This window comes from Mandrillus leucophaeus, unplaced genomic scaffold (assembly GCF_000951045.1).
Source record: "Mandrillus leucophaeus isolate KB7577 unplaced genomic scaffold, Mleu.le_1.0 Scaffold400, whole genome shotgun sequence".
Classification (NCBI taxonomy): domain Eukaryota; kingdom Metazoa; phylum Chordata; class Mammalia; order Primates; family Cercopithecidae; genus Mandrillus; species Mandrillus leucophaeus.
In genome coordinates, this window is record NW_012104255.1 from 613698 (window position 1) to 630485 (window position 16788).

General features: G+C 48.9%; 1 protein-coding gene across 1 annotated transcript in view; it reads right to left on the reverse strand.

The window, feature by feature from the left end:
- Positions 1–687: 687 nt before the first annotated feature.
- GNL3L (guanine nucleotide binding protein-like 3 (nucleolar)-like) overlaps positions 688–16788 on the reverse strand; it is a 39713-nt gene continuing 23612 nt past the window's right edge. The window contains exons 8-15 of the mRNA XM_011992002.1: positions 12967–13111; positions 10337–10424; positions 9643–9817; positions 9411–9553; positions 8959–9095; positions 6679–6806; positions 2810–3029; positions 688–930 (exon numbers count right to left, since the gene is read on the reverse strand). Of these exons, the coding sequence (XP_011847392.1) occupies positions 848–930; positions 2810–3029; positions 6679–6806; positions 8959–9095; positions 9411–9553; positions 9643–9817; positions 10337–10424; positions 12967–13111 (1119 nt within the window). The 3' untranslated portion in view covers positions 688–847. The remainder of the gene's footprint in view (positions 931–2809; positions 3030–6678; positions 6807–8958; positions 9096–9410; positions 9554–9642; positions 9818–10336; positions 10425–12966; positions 13112–16788) is intronic.

Below are 16788 nucleotides of genomic sequence, written 5' to 3' on the forward strand. Positions count from 1 at the left end.
CTTCCCTCTACCCTATCCCTAGAACCTTCCAGAGACACAGGAGGCTCATTACTTTCTACTTTCTCTCACTGCCACCCAGGTGAAGACCTATGGACTTGGAAGATGCATGGCCCAAAGCCCACGACAGGCATGCCTTGCCACTGAAATCTCCTGTGGGGTGGTAAAGAAACCCTCACCCTCCCGCAGGGACCCCCGTGTCTACCAGCAGCCCAACCTCTAGTGGCATATTCACCTATCTAAGAGAGTTTTGTAGACAGAGTTTTGTAGGAGGTCAGCCCTCCACAGATGTTAGCGCCTGAGCTCTGCTGATACTTCTTTTATTTCTCTTCTAAAACAGAGTAGGGGTTAAATAGAGGATATAGGATTTGGCAGCTGCAGTCCCTTGGGACTTTTTTTTTTTTTTTTTGAGATAGATTTTCGTGTTGTTGCCCAGGCTGGAGTGCAATGGTGCTGTCTAGGCTCACTGCAACCTCCGCCTCCCAGGTTCAGGCGAATTCTCCTGCCTCAGCCTCCCAAATAGCTGGGATTACAGGCCCCTGCCACTACGCCTGGCTAATTTTTTTTGTACTTTTAGGAGAGATGGGGTTTCACCACGTTGGCCAGGCTGGTCTCGAACTCCTGACCTCAGGTGATCCACCCACTTCGGCCTCCCAAAGTGCTGGGATTACAGGCGTGAGCCACGGCACCTAGCCGGGACTGTTTTACTGGAGGAAAGGGAAAAGACACATAGTTGGGAAAGCGTTCTTTCAATATGCAGATGCTTCAGGGAGAACCAAACTATTTCACTGGTATTCCCCCGTACCACTGGAACTGGTGCTTGGAGCGGAAGGGAAGTGAGATCAGTCGATTAGTCACCAACACCATCATCAGCATTGCCAGAGAGGTCAAGAGCAGACATCATGGAATCAGACAGCTTGCTGGCGATTTTATCTGCAAATGGAGAAATATAGGCAGTATTTTGGTGGCTGGCTTGCCACCAGGAGGCCTGCTGACGCTGGCCTACATCTACCTTGGTCTGCACCAAGCTCCTGAACTGGCTCACTTACCCCCAAACACTACCACAAAACTGGTGAGTGCTGGAAGCCACTGCTCAGCTTCACAGGTAGACGATACATTTTTCTATCTGTGAAATGATCATCCCAACATAGCTTCTATCTCAGGGTTTCAGACTCACTGGGCTCCAAGTATTTTTGTCCAAATACCAAAGCAATAATTTTCCTTTACTGTGTTAAACTTAGTGCTCTACCATTACCCTCAAAACAAGGCTCTCACAGCAAAAGGCAACATGGCCGTAGGGGCTCTAAGCCTGAATGTTCACCACGTACACCTCCTATCCCAGACATACCCTGTTGTTTATCAGGAGGCCCTCCAGACTTCACCTCCTCCAGGAGGCCTTCTCTGATCACCCCTATCCAACCACCATTCCCAGGCTGGGTTAGGTTCCCTCACTGGGCTTGCTGGGTCTTCAGTGTGATTACTATGTGCTCATGCTGCCAAGGTCTGTTTTCTTGTCTCCTCCCCACTCCCTAATAAGACTAGGAGTTCCAGGACAATTCATCTGAATTCCCAGGACTCAGTGTGGAGCCAGGCCAAGAGTGAATGTCTGATTGTGTATGTTTGGTTACAGAACACAATCTAGTTCGAAGAATAGGGCTGATGTGGTCAATCAACCCGAAGTCTGTATTTTGGCTCTATCAACTACTAGTTGTCTTACCTTCAGTGCGTCACTTAATGTCTCTGGATTTCAGTTTTCTCACTTATCAAATAAGGGTAAGACTTTTGCAATGAGTTAGTGAAAATAAGTACAGCATGGAAACCCAAATGGGCCAGCTACACAATGTACCACCATTAAAACAAGGGGAAGAAGTTCTTTTGTGTATTAATGTAGACATATCCCTAAGATATACTGAGTGGAAAAATGATAGGGCAAAACCATGTGTCCAGTAGATTGGCATTTGTGTGGAAAAAGAGAACAAAGAAAATATAGATATTTGCTTGTGTGTCTATCTCGGGAAAGACACAAGAAACTAACTGGCTGATGAGGGGGCAGTCTGGATAACTAAGGGGTGGGAGAGATTTTACTGTATATCCTCCTGTACCTGTAGGATTTTGAGTGTAGTGCCTATTGATAAAGTAAAAATTATATATAGCCTGCAAGCTACCTAACAAATAGAGAGTACCTGATAAATAAATGATGGTTATTTGAAACATAGACTAGGCAGGCCAGTGGTTCTCCCAATGTGATCCCCAGAGAAATAGCATCAGCTGGGAACCTGTTAGAAATACAAATTCTAAAAGGCCCCACATAAGACCTACTCAATTAGAAACTATGAGGGGGGGCCCAGAAATCTGCATTTTAACAAACCCTCCAGGGAATCCTGATGCGAGCTGAAGTTTGAGAACCACTGTGGCTGGTAGTTGAGCCTCCTAGCTCATCCCTGCCCCCAACCCTAGACTGGGGTTGGACACAGAGAGATACTCATTCAGGAGCCCCAATCAAGATCCCAGGTGGGGCCACATGCGGTGGCTCACGTCTGTAATCCTAGCACTTTGGAAGGCCAAGGCAGGTGGATCACCTGAGGTCAGGAGTTCCAGACCAGCCTCGCCAACATGGCAAAACAGCATCTCTACTAAAAATACAAAAATGAGCCAGATATGGTGGCTGGTGCCTGTAATCCCAGCTACTCAGGAAGCTGAGGCAGGAGAATCGCTTGAACCCAGGGACAGAGGCTGCAGTAAGCCAGAAAAAAACAAAAACAGATCCCATGTGGGCCCTCTTTAGAGCACAGGGGTGGTCAGGGGCTCCCACCTGCACGTTTCTGCATCTTCTTCTTATTTTTCAGGGCAGATGCCAGAGCCTGGCCCTGTTGCAGCGGGTCCGTCTCCATGATCCTCTGCAGCACTGGGCGGCGGTCCACTGAGCAGACATCCACCATATTGTTGCTCTTAGGGCAGTGGTCCACATTGCGTTTAGCCCACCCCATCTGATGATGGTTCGGATTGGTGCAATACCCAGTGAGATCTCCAATCTAGGGAGAGATAGAAAACATAATGATGAGGTCTTGACCCCCAGAGAACCTCCAAAGACTTCTGCAGAAAAGGTAGGGACACAGGCTTGGGTAAGAACAGGAGCCTGGAGCCATGTGGAACTAGGCTCCAATTCTGGCCCCACCACACTCCAGCAAGTGCTTAGTTAACTCTCAGCCTCAGTTTCCTCATCTGTCAAATAGGAGATGGATAAGGGGTAGTTTGCATGGCCTTTACAAGAATAAAACGAAAAGGTAGGCCGGGCGCAGTGGCTCATGCCTATAATCCCAGCACTTTGGGAGGCCGAGACAGGCAGATCACGAAGTCGAGAGATCGAGACCATCCTGGCCAACATGATGAAACCCCGTCTCTACTAAAAATACAAAAATTAGCTGGGCGTGGTGGCACGCACCTGTAGTCCCAGCTACTTGGGAGGCTGAGGCAAGAGAATCGCTTGAACCTGGGTGGCGGAGGTTGCAGTGAGCCAAGATCACACCACTGCACTCCAGCCTGGTAACAGACTCTGTCTCAAAAAAAAAAAAAAAAAAAAATTCTGGTGGGCACAGTGGTTCACTAGGATTAGGCCTGTAATCCTAGCACTTTGGGAGGCCAAGGCAGGAGGATCACTTGAGCCCAGGAGTTTGAGACCAGCCTAAGCATCAAAATGAGACCCTTGTCTCTACAAATAATTCTGTTAAAAATTAGCTGGGAGGCTGGGTGTGGTGGCTCAAGCCTGTAATCCTAGCACTTTGGGAGGCTGAGGCAGGCAGATCACTTGAGGTCAGGAGTTCTAGACCAGCCTGGCCAACATGGTGAAATCCTTTCTCTACTGAAAATACAAAAATTAGCCAGGCATGGTGGGGAGTGCCTATAATCCCAGCTACTTGGGAGGCTAAGGCAGGAGAATCACTTGAACCCAGGAGGTGCAGGTTGCAGTGAGCCAAGACTGCACCACTGCACTCCAGCCTGGGCAACAGAGCAAGACCCTGTCTCAAAAATAAAAATAAAATTAGCTGGGCATGGTGGCTTGCATCTGTAATCCCAGGCACTTGGGAGGCTGAAGTGGGGGGATTGCTTGAGCCCAGGAGTTCAAGGCTGCAGTGAGCCAAGATCACACCACTGCACTCCAGCCTGAGTGCCACAGCAAGACCCTGTCTTTAAAAACAAAAATTTTTTGAGACCTACTTTGTGTCCAGCTCTGTGTGGGGCACTGCTGGGGACAGAGAAATGAGTGACTCCGTTCCATCTTTCTTTTTTTTTTTTTTTTGAGACAGAGTTTCACTCTGTCGCCCAGGCTGGAGTGCAGTGGCATGATCTTGGCTCACTGTAGCCTATGCCTCCTGAGTTCAAGCAATCCTCCTGCCTCAGCCTCCCGAGTAGCTGGGATTATAGGTGCGCATCACCACACCTGGCTAATTTTATTTTTAGTAGAGATGGAGTTTCACCATGTTGGTCAGGCTGGCCTCGAACTCCTGACCTCAGGTGATCCACCCGCCTTGGCTTCCCAAAGTGCTGGGATTACAGGCATGAGCCACCACGCCCAGCCTCAGTTCCATCTTCAGGAAACAACCAGGCTAAAGAAGGTACAGCAATCTATACCACTAATCAGAGTATAGTAACTGCTCATTAGAAACATGAAGGATGAGTGACTGAGGTTAGGGATGATAGTGGTGTTCAACATACTACTGATGGGGAGGGGTCATTCCTGACTGAACACTAGAAAAACATAGAGCACACCTGAGTACCAAAAATGGTGTCTGTCTCTGGCCAGGCGCAGTGGGTCATACCTGTAATCCAAACACTTTGGGAGGCCAAGGAGGGCGGATTACTTGGGGTCAGGAGTTCGAGACCAGCCTGGTCAACATAGCTGGGTCCTGGACCACATGCTGCTGACCGCCCTTGCCCACAGAACTCCTCAGCTTTCAAGACATGACTTGATAGGGTTTGGCTGTGTCCCCACCCAAAAATCTAATCTTGAATTGTAAACCCCATAATTCCCATAATCCCTACTTGTCAAGGGAGAGACTAACTGGAGGTAATTGAATCATGGGGGTGGTTTCCCTCACGCTCTTATCGTGATAGTGGGTTCTCATGAGACCTGATGGTTTTATGTGTTTGGTAGTTCCTCCTGTGTTCATTCTCCTTCCTGCCACCTTGTAAAGAAGATGCCTTGCTTCCCCTTCACCTTCTACCATGGTTGTAAGTTTCCTGAGGCCTCCCCAGCTGTGCTGAACTGAGTCAATTAAACCTCTTTCCTTTATAAAGGACCCAGTCTCGGGCAGTTCTTTACAGCAGTATGAAAATGGACTAATACTTGAGCAAGACTTCCTTGACCCACAGGTAGTACAGGTTAGGGTCCTTGGATCCATGCTGTCCCAACCTTGACCCCTATCTACACCCTATGAGTCTCCATCACAGTGCGGATGTCTGTGTCTGAAACCCACTAAAATATGAACTCCTCAAGGGCAGAGATGGGGGATGGACTGGCAGAGGACGAGGCTGAAAAAACCTCTAGGAGTCATCACATCAGGCCCTGCAGATCTTGAACAGCAGGTCACAGGCATATGGACTTGATCGTGTAGGTGTTGGGGAGCCATGAAATGAGTTTAAGCAGGGGAGGTGACATGGTCAGACTGGGCCATTAGAAATCATGGGACACGACCAGGTGCAGTGGCTCACGCCTGTAATCCCAGCACTTTGGGAGTCCAAGGCAGGTGGATCACCTGAGGTCAGGAGTTCAAGACCAGCCTGGCCAACATAGTGAAACCCCATCTCTACTAAAAATACAAAAAAAAGCCGGCATCGTGGCGCGTGCCTGTAATCCCAGCTAATTGGGAGGCTCAGGCAGGAGAGAAAAGAAAAAAAAAGAAAGAAAAAGAAACCAACCAACCAACCAACCAACCTTGGGACATATGTCCAAGTAAATGAGGGCTGGAAGTTTAGTTTAGGGTTACAGGAATGGTACGGATGAAAAGGATGAAAAGCTTGTCAAAAGATTTAGGAGGGAGAAGACATAGGTCTTGGTGACTGACAGAGTATCAGATCCCAGGCCAGGCGTGGTGGCTCATGCCTGCAATCCTAGCACTTTGGAAGGCCAAGGCAGGCAGATCACCCGAGGTCAGAGGTTCGAGACCAGCCTGGCCAACATAGCAAAACCCTGTCTCTACTAAAAATACAAAAATTAGCCAGGCATCGTGGCGCGTGCCTGTAATCCCAGCTAATTGGGAGGCTCAGGCAGGAGAATCACGTGAACCTGGGAGGAGGAGGTTGCAATGAGCCGAGATCACGGCACTGCACTGCAGTCTGGGTGACAGAGTGAGACTCTGTCTCAAAAGAGAAAAAAAAAAAAAAATCCTGGTACTAGTTAGGGAGAAGAAAGAGTCATTTGCAAGTTGGACAACTGGGTGGCTAGACAGTGATACCTATTCTATGGGCTAGAACCAGGGCTGGGAAAGCTGCCTTAGAGAGCATGCCTGCTTCCTGGACCTGTCATTGCTTGGTAAAGGATGCACTAGGCCAGGCATCCAGAAGCCCACAGGCAGCAAGTGAACCACCCACATCTCACCACACGAAAGGCAGGTAAAAGGGACTGACCACTTCCCAGAGCCCTGGGGAGGGAAGAGGGTTGCCATGAACAAAGATGACAGGTACCTTATACACGGTGGTTTTATTTTCAATGGCATCTGCTATTTTCGTCATCGGAGAATGGAGCAACTTGATCTCCATTTCAAGTGGGTCCGTGTCACCCAACAGCTCATCAGATTCTCCAGCGGCCAAGCCTTTAACACAACCAACACCACTGTCAGGGCCCTGGCCACCCTCTGTAGCCAGCCCCCCTGGTCAGGCCTCAGTGAAAAGGATACACAGATGCTTCCCAGGGAAGTCAGGTGCAGGAACTTTTCACTCCTGCTGAGAGGCCACATGACTAAGAATTAAACGCATGGGTTTTGCAGTAGGACATTCACTTGCTGGGAGCTGGACTCAGAGCTTCAGCTTTCTCATTTGGAAAATGGGAATTCCACAAGCCCTCTTCACACTGGGCTGCTGTGAGACATGGCAGATGTCTGTAATGCTCTGGCCCAAGATGCTGCTCTGTAAATGGCAGGCACTGGGATTCCCTCCCCAGGACCAGACTTTCTCCTCCTCTCTCTGGTCCCTTGCCTGGAGCTGGCCTCTACTGCAACCCTCAGATGTGCCCACTGCCCTGTGCCCCACTACCCTTATGCCTGCTTGTATAATTTTGTCCCTATTCCCTACACTTGGCCTTCTAATCCCTACTCACCCTTCAAGATCCAGCACTAGGGCCACCTCCTCCAGAAAACGCTCACCACTAACCTGTTCCTCACTGTCTTCTCAATTTCTCAGACCTCAATCTTTTGCCAAAATGCATTCTCAGTGATGGAGCACCTCTTGCCCTCACATCCAGCCAGGGTCAAGCATCATCATAAGAACATAAGCTCAAACCCTTCTCAACTGCCCTACTTAACAGAGGAGGAAACTAAGGCCAGGTGCAGTGGCTCATGCCTGTAATCCCAGCACTTTGGGAGGCCAAGGCAGGTGGATTGCTTGAAGCCAGGAGTTCGAGACCAGCCTGGCCAACATGGCAAAACCCCATCTCTACTAAAAATAAAAAAATTAGCCAGGCATGGTGGTGCACACCTCTAGTCCCAGCTACTCAGGCGGCTGAGGCACAAGAATCACTTGGCCCCAGGAGGCAGAGATTGCAGTAAGCCCAGATCATACCACTGCACTCCAGCCTGCGCAACAAAGCAAGACTCTGCCTCAAAAAAAAAAAAAAAAGAAGAAGAAGAAGAAGAAGAAGAAACAAATTCAGACAGGGGGATGACCTGCCCAAAGCCACATGGGAAAACTAGAAAGCAGGCAAGTCCTCTTAACCTCGTGTGTAATACAAGGACACTAAAAGACCCAGAGAAGGAAAACTACTGGACCTCAAGAGAAAAAAATAGAGTATCTAGAAGCCAGGCTAGCCAAGGCTTCCTCAACTACCCCATAATGTCTACAGACAAGCCCAGAGGGCACTGGATACCTTCCTTAGGCAGTGTAGAGAATGAAGCAGGGAGCCACAAGCCAGGGCTGCAGAGAGTAGTATCTGAGGAGAGCAAACATTCTCAGGAGTTTCTGAGAGTCACATCTCTGCTCCCCAGCAAATAAGCATCTTAATAAAAAATAACATTTACTGAGCATCTATTTACTAAATGCCAGGCACTGTTGTTCTAAATGTCTTTTACATATTAAATAAATCCTCATAACTACCTTATCGGGTGGACTTATTGTCTCCATTTTACAGATAACATCATTGAGACAAAGAAGTGAAGTAATTTGTTTAGCATCACACAGTAAAAAGGAAACAAAGCTCGGATTTGAATCCAGGCAGTCTATACTTTTGGACACCCAGCTCCTCTGAGCTGGAAGAGTCTTCAACAGGGCAGGAGAACCGGGTCAAAGGCACCTCTGCTGATATCCTTTGGCAAATATCAGCTTTCTGTGACTTGGGTACCTTATTCACCAATGGGAGTAAGAAGGAAAATCTAGAAATGGACCTGAAATGGTTGTGGAAAATGCCTAAGGCAACATTAGAGAGTTTTTGAGGAACATCTCAGTCCATTCCAGGTCCCAAGAGACAGGAATGGAGCCTCACATTTCCAGAGCACCTCAATGGGCACCAGGTACCTTCTTTCGTATTTACCAAAAGCTCGCAACCACCCTCCCCCCACCCCCCACCCTCCCTGCCAGGGCCAGATTAGAATTCCCCACCTTGCAGGAAAAGAAATTAGGCCTCGAGCTGCTTAAGCAACTTGCCCAGAGCCCAAGTAGGGCCAAGGAAGCGGGAGGTCAAACATGGGATTTGCTGTCAGGTCTGCGTGGCCCCACTAGTGCAAGACCAAGTGGACCCACCCTGCCCACACTTACATTCCATGGTGTCTTCATTGGCCTGCTCAGTATCCTCGATATCAAAGACCTCGGTCATTTCCTTAACAATCTCAGCACTGAGATGGGTGGGCAGAGTGTGAGTGGGTGGTGGTGGTATATAGAAGCTAATCTTCCCGCTGCATTGGGAAATAGGGGAGATTAGTGGTGCTGTCACTGAGAGAACCAATGACAATCCAAGAGACGATGAGTTTGTAGGCCAGAAACAGCAAGGGAACAAGAAAACCCAGACAGTGGCTTCTGAACAAGAAGGAGTTGAGTTGCTGGATAATCACTGGGCATAAAGTCTTGAGCAGGACATGACCTGGCACCTTGGCCATCCTCTGCCCCAAGACCCAGGAAGTCAAGCTGCCGCAACGGCAATGAGCACAGATGAGCCTTTGTGGAGCCAGGCTCCCAGTGGGCCTCACCCTTACCCCTAACCTCCTCCTCACCTCACCCAGTCAGCTAGGACAGCTTTGGCCGCCTGTTCCTGACTGTATAAGCCTCCCTTCTTCTTCTTCCCCAAACGGTGGGCCACTGCCGTAAGAAAGTGCTCAGTGGTCTGGAACCCAGAGACGCCATAATAGTTGGAAATCTGGTGACGGGAGGAAGGAGAGAAGTCATGAGGAAGAATGAAGGGCCCTTGGAGTAGGGCAGGGCATCGGCCAGGGCTCTGCTGCAGACCTCCTCCAGGTTGCAGCGCTGCAGGATGGTCTCCACTGGGGTCACAGGGTCTGCCAGCTTCTGCACGTGGACGCAGTTACGCAGGATGGTGCCCACCTCTGAGTTGGGCCCTGGGACAATGCCTGGAGCATCCAGCAGCCGGATGAACTTGTCCAGGTAGACCTCCTGCATGAATCTGGGGGCAGGGAAGAAGAAAGACCGGATGTGGCTGGCATCGTAGAGGCCCCAATCACGAAGGTGGGTCTGGGATGTGGGGGTGTAAAGGAGTGAGGGGAAGGTGTTATTAGAGATGAAGGTGGAGAGATGTAGAGCTGGAGGAGGGGTGACTGGGGCTCTACAGACTTGAGGCTAATTCTAATCTAGCATCTGCCACTGGGGACTGAGCTGCAGGACCCTTGGGCAAGCTTGACTCTCCAAGCCTCAGCTGCTTCATCCAGTCAACAGAGCTCCCATTAGTAGCCCAATCTTGCATGGTTATTCAGAAGCTTCAAGGCGCTAACCCGAACCACCCATCTGGGGACCTGCCTACACCTAGGATGTGTCAGGAAAATGAGGGCTATGAGACTCCCATGCCTGGGGAAAGCATCAGGGGATGGTCCACGATAAGGAAAGGGACAGGGGCTGAAGGCATGGGAGTTGGGGGGAAATGGTAGGGTCAAGGAATTGTGGAGTAGGGGAGCAGGCAGGTGCTTACTTGGTAATTCCAGGAACAGCTCCCACGCTGCATGCGCGGCTGCGCTTCAGGCTATTGATTAGGCTGCTCTTCCCAACATTGGGAAGACCTACAAAGTAGCAGCAGATGGCTCAGGGCAGAAGAGGCCCTCAGGAACACTCAGGCCAGCCTGTGTGAGGGAGGCCCAGCCAGGGGCAGTAACCAGGCCATGGGGAAACCAAAAAATTGAGCCTGGCCTCCTCCCTTCCCACCCCGGGCCCTGACAAAGCCCCTATAGGGCCTTTCTACCTCTCCCCTCCATTTGTGAGCATGCTAGATAGGTATGTCCCTCTCTCTAGATGTGACACCAACCTCCCACCCACAATCAGCCAGGCAGAGGTCCTCAATGCAAGGCCTCAGTGGCACAATCCAACAGAAGGTGGACATCAAGAAATGTCTAAGAAACAGAGAACAACCTGTCTGGGTGTATCATTCCATGGATGGGGATGGAGGTCATCTCCAGATGCCAGTCTCTCTGTGCAGCTGTCTACCTGAGGTGTGTATTTTGCTGTTTGGGCATCTGTCAGCCATTCTCAGCCTGTGGATGTCTTTGTGTTTCCCCTCACTGGGCCTCATTCTCACCGTTCTCTTTCTGTATGTGCTCAATTTACATGTGTGTACTATTGTCTCAAGCATATACTTGTTTCAACCCGAGAAAGCTGATTGCCTAAAGGAAAAAAAAGTATATGTCTAAGTATACCTCTCGTGCATGAAGCCTCTGCACACCTCTCTCCCCCCTCCCTCTCTCTAGGTCATTCTCATTCTAAATATCGCCATGCATGGAAGTCTCTGCATCTCTCTCTCTCTCTCTGTCATTCCCATTCTCAGTATCACCACTTTTTCCTTTTCCTGTCTCTCCCACTCAGTCTCTTTCTCTATCTTATCTTTGTTTCTCTCTGTGCCTCTGTATCGAAGTACCTCTCTCTCTGCCAATTTGTCTGTCTCTCATTCTGGCCATTGTTCTTTTCTGATTCTCTCCACCCCACCAATTCTGCCTCTATTTATAATTCCCTCCATGCCAACTCCTGTCAGCCTCTGACCACGCTCCTTGTCTCTGTGGGCTGGTCACTTCGTGGGTGCCTCTCTGTATGTGTCTCACGGTGTCTCTTCTACTCTCTCCCTGTCTGCGCCTCCTTAACCTCCTCTCTGTATGTCTCTATTTCTCTCTGTACAGGTACACATACCTGCCTTATCGTGACATGTCTGTGTATTTGTGTCCCTCTGTGACTCTGGGTACATGATTATGTTCAAGGGTCAAAGTGTATGTGGGCACATGTGTGTCTTTTCTTTGAGACAGAGTCTCGTTCTGTTGCCCAGGCTGGATCTCAACAGTGGCATGATCTCAACTCACTGTAACCTCCACCTCCCAGATTCAAGCTATTCTCCTGCCTCGGCCTCCTGAGTACCTGAGATTACAGATGCCCGCCACCACACCCAGCTAATTTTTGTGTTTTTAGTAGACGTGGGGTTTTGCCATGTTGGCCATGCTGGTCTCAAACTCCTGACCTCAAGTGATCTGTGCACCTCAGCCTCCCAAAGTGCTGGGGCTACAGGCATGAATGAGCTGCCACATCCGGCCCTCCTTGTGGTTCTATGTGCAATGAGGGAGCAGCACTGGGGTGGGTGTGGGGGGAAGGGCTTGGTCTGCATGCATTTTGACTCTGGCTCTGTCTCTCTAGATGTGCCTCCTCTGGATCTCTGGGTCTGTAGCGTGGGTCTGTGTATGTGTTTGTGGATCTGTATGTGTAAGAGCTATGTGTATGTGTTCCTCTGTATCTACAGCCTTGTCCAGTCTGCTTCCATGTATCTCTCTCTCTGAATCTGTCTCTATCCCTGTAGTGTGTTTGTCTCTCTCATTCTTTCTTTAGGAATACATCTGCCTCTCTACATACATGGGTTATCTCTGCCCTTCCTATGTCTCCCTCAGCAGATCTCTGTATGCATGTCTGTCTCTATGTCCCTTTTGGTGTTTCTGATTGTATCTCCCTCTTTGCATGCCTCCATCATGTAAATTTGTCTCCTCTTTCCATTCCCCACCAACCCTGCCATCTGGCTTCCCAGTGCGTTCTCTGTGTCTTCTTCTGTATCTATCCCGGTATGCATACCTATACCCTCTCAGTGTCTAGCTCTCTCTCCAATGTCTTTCTCACGTGGCTTCACATTCTCTCTCTGGTCATCTATCTCTGCCTCTCTCAATTTCCCTACTCCATTCCCATCATTCCTCCCTCAGGAACCTGTGTTCCAGAAAGGCCTAGGTTTGATCCTCAGCTCTGCCTTGTCTTGCACAAGGCTGGGCAACAAAAGTCCCTTTGTCCTTCTCTGGGCCTCACTCAGAATTCTCATCTGTAAAAGGTAGATGGTCACCCCACCCTCCCACAGCTCTGATAGGATGAGATGGTGCCAACTCCAAGCCTGGCACCCTGCATTTGCTCCATGGATCTAATACTCAATACACAGTGATGCCCACCCATCCAAATTACAAGTCATGAAACCCTTCCTGAACCACTCCTCTCTTCCCCTAAAAGACAACGAAGCTCCCAGGATCCTTTCCCCCAGTGAAGTGTCCGCCCAAGAAAGAAGCCTGGGCCCCATGACCACCCAGCAGGTCTTACCCACAACACCCACACGAATGTGGGTGCGCACTTCACCAAGGCGGCAATAGTTCCCCAGAACCCTCATGAGGTTTTCAGCTCCAAAGCAGGCTTTGCTTTTCAGCAGTGACTCAGAGGCCTGATCTACTGGTATGCTGCAACGATTCTGGAAAAAAAAATGAATATTAAAGAGACATCAGGTGGTAGATGAGGTCTGAGCCCAGATTTAACTTTCAGGGCCTCCCTATGATCACTGAGCTCCTCAGCCTGAAACAGAAGGCTTCTCACACAGATCTTGAACACGTGTCACTTCCCCATTCCCCTCCACTGTCTTTGTGTCTCCAGTCTTCTCTGCCCCTGCCTCTGCCTGGACACATGTCACTTGCCTCCCTTGGCAGTGGCCGGATGGCATCCTGGCTCTAGATAGGGCAGGTTTGAGCTCCAGGTCTACTTCTCACAGGCCTATGTCCAGCAAAGCCTGCTTCCCTTCTCCAGGCCCTGTGTGCACAACAGGGATGCCCACCCTCCCTGCCTACGCAGGGATGAGCGGGAGCCTGGCCCACAGCCTACCCTCCCTCAATTCCTCACACATGACAAGGCCATCCCAACCTTTACTCCTGATGCCACCTCTTTACTCCTGATGCCACCTCCTCTGCCCAGAATTTCCTCCCTCCTCTTCCCTTACTTTTTTTCTTTGAGACAGAGTCTTACTCTGTCACCCAGGCAGGTGTGTGGTGGCACAATCTTGGCTCATTGCAACGTCCACCTCCTGGGTTCAAACGATTCTCATGCCTCAACCTCCCGAGTAGCTGGGACTACAGACATGCACCACCACACCCGGCTAATTTTTGTATTTTTAGTAGAGACAGGGTTTCGCCATGTTGGTCAGGCTGGTCTCAAACTCCTGGCATCAAGCAGTCTGCCCACCTTCGCCTCCCAAAGTGCTGGGATTACAGGCGTGAGGCACCGCGCCCAGCCACAGAATTGTTTCCAATATCACAAAATTGGAATTAGCCTATACATCCACCAATAAGAAAGAGGTTAAAAAGCTATATCCTAAAGGTGGAATACAAATGAAATACAGCTGTTAGAAAAAGTGGCTTCTGGCCGGGTGCTATGGCTCATGCCTGTAATCCAGCACTTTGGGAGGCCAAGGCAGACGGATCACTTGAGGTCACAAGTTTAAGACCAGCCTGGCCAACATGGCAAAACCACGTCTCTAAAAATACAAAAATTAGCTGGGCATGGTGGCATGCGCCTGTAATCCCAGCTACTTGGGAGGCTGAGGCAGGAAAATCGCTTGAACCCAGGAGGCAGAGGTTTGCAGTGACCCAAGACTGCACCAGTGCACACCAGCCTGGGCGATAGAGTGAGACGTCACCTCAAAAAAGAAAAAAGAAAAAAAAAAAAGAAAGAAAAGAAAAGGCAGCTTCTATTTTTGCCATCAAAAAGGCCAAGAAGCTGGGCATGGTGGCTCACACCTGTAAACCCAGCACTTTGGGAAGCTGAAGCAGGTGGATCACTTGAGGTCAGGAGTTCAAGATCAGCCTGACCAACATGGTGAAACCCCGTCTCTACTAAAAATACAAAATTAGCCAAGCGTGGTGGTGCATGCCTGTCATCCCAGCTACTCGGGAGGCTGAGGGAAGAGAATCGCTTGAACCTGGGAGGCAGAACTTGCAGTGAGCCGAGATCGTGCCATCCCACTCCGGCCTGGGCAACAAGAGCGAAACTCCATCTCAAAAAAAATTAAAGTGAAAATTTTAAGAAGGCCAAGAAAATGTAAATAAGGTATCATGTTTCTGAAAAGTTTAACAGTTTAATGCTATCAAATGTTGCCAAGGGTGCAGGAAAAGAGGCCCTCTCACACATTCATCTACCCCACTGGTGGGAGTATAAATTGGTACAGCCATCATGGAGGGCGATTCATCAGTGTATAGGTAAAGGTAAAATGCAGAAAGGCTATGACCCAGCCACTCCCTTTCTCTACCTCACCTACAAACACACACCTGCCCATGTGCCAAGGAGACACATGCAAGGGTATTTGCAGAAGCCCAGGTTATAACGATAAAAAACTGGAAACTAATTGTATTCAGCATCAAAAAGGCACATGTCTATAGAAAGATGTCCAAGAGAAAAAAAACTAAGCCACAGAACGATATACATAATACTTCCAAACAGTATTCCCTCTTTATATATACACTTCTATGTATATCCAAAGCACAGAATAACGTTTGGAAGAAGGCCGAGTGCAGTGGCTTACGCCTGTAATCTCCACACTTTGGAAGGCTGAGATGGGAGGGTCACTTGAGGCCAGGAGTTTGAGACCAGAGTGGTCAACAAAGCAAGACCCCCATCTCTACAAAAATATAAAAGATAAAAATTAGCCTGGCATGGAGGCATGCACCTATAGTCCAAGGTACTCAGGAGGCTGAGGCAGGAGGATGTCTTGAGCCTAGGAGTTTGAGACTTCAATGAGCTATCATCACACCACTGCACTGAGGCCTGGATGACCAGTTGAGACCCTGTATCTAAAATAAAGTCTGGAAGAATACATACCAAACTGTCAATGGTAGTTACCTCTGGGCATGAATAAAGAGACTAGAATTAGGGAGACTGGTGAAAAGGTATTTAAGCTTTATCCGTAGTTAATTTTATTTTTTCTACTTTATTTTTTAATAAGTTTAACATCCAATGCAAAATTGAAAAAAAAGTCCCTTAGTATCCAATTTCTCTCCCAGAAGCAATCAGTTTCTGTATTTTGCAATGAATACATATTTCTCTATTAATGATATAATTGGGAAGAACTGTGATTTGTTTCAAAGAGAAAAATGACTGGAGGTATATGTATTTTTTAAAGTTAACAAGTAGTTGGTTGTGCACAGTGGCTCACACTTATAATCCTAGCATGTTGGGAGGCCAAGGCTGGTGGATCACCTGAGGTCAGGAGTTCGAGACCAGCCTGGCCAACATGGTGAAACCCCATCTCTACTAAAAAAAAAAAAAAATACAAAACTTAGCCACAATCCTAGCTACTCTGGAGGCTGAGGCACAAGAATCACTTGAACCCAGGAAGCAGAGATTGCAGTGGGCCGAGATAGTGCCACTGCACTCCAGCCTGGGTGACAAAGTGAGACTTTGTCTCAAAAAATAAAAAATAAAGTTAGACTGGGAGCAGTGGCCTGTAATCCCAGCACTTTGGGAGGCCAAGGCGGGTGGATCACCTGACGTCAGGAGCTTGAGCCCAGCCTGGCCAACATGACGAAACCCCATCTCTACAAAAAATACAAAAATTAGCCGGGCATGGTGGCACACGCCTATAGTCCCAGCTACTCAGGAGGCTGAGGCAGGAGAATTGCTTGAACCTGGTGGGGACAGCGGTTGCGGTGAGCCAAGATCACGCCATTGCACTCCAGCCTGGGTGACAGAGTGAGACTCTGTCTCAAATAAATAAATAAATAAATAAACAAGTAGTTAACTGTATTTTACAAATTCTCCATAGACATTATGTTTTATCCTTACAACTGAAAAAAAAGAAATGTTTCCTGAAGAGTGATAATATAGGAAGAAGTGAAGTGAAACTAATATTAAGAAGTCACCAGCCAGGCACGGTGGCTCACGCCTGTAATCCCAGCACATTGGGAGGCCAAGGCAGGTGGATCACCTGAAGTCAGGAGTTCAAGACAAGCCTGGTCAACATGGCGAAACCCCATCTCTACCAAAAATAGAAAAATTAGCAAGGCATGGTGACGCGTGCTTATAATTCCAGCTACTTGGGAGGCTGAGGCAGGAGAGTCATTTGAACCCAGGAGGTGGAGGTTGCAGTCAGCCGAGATCGCGCCA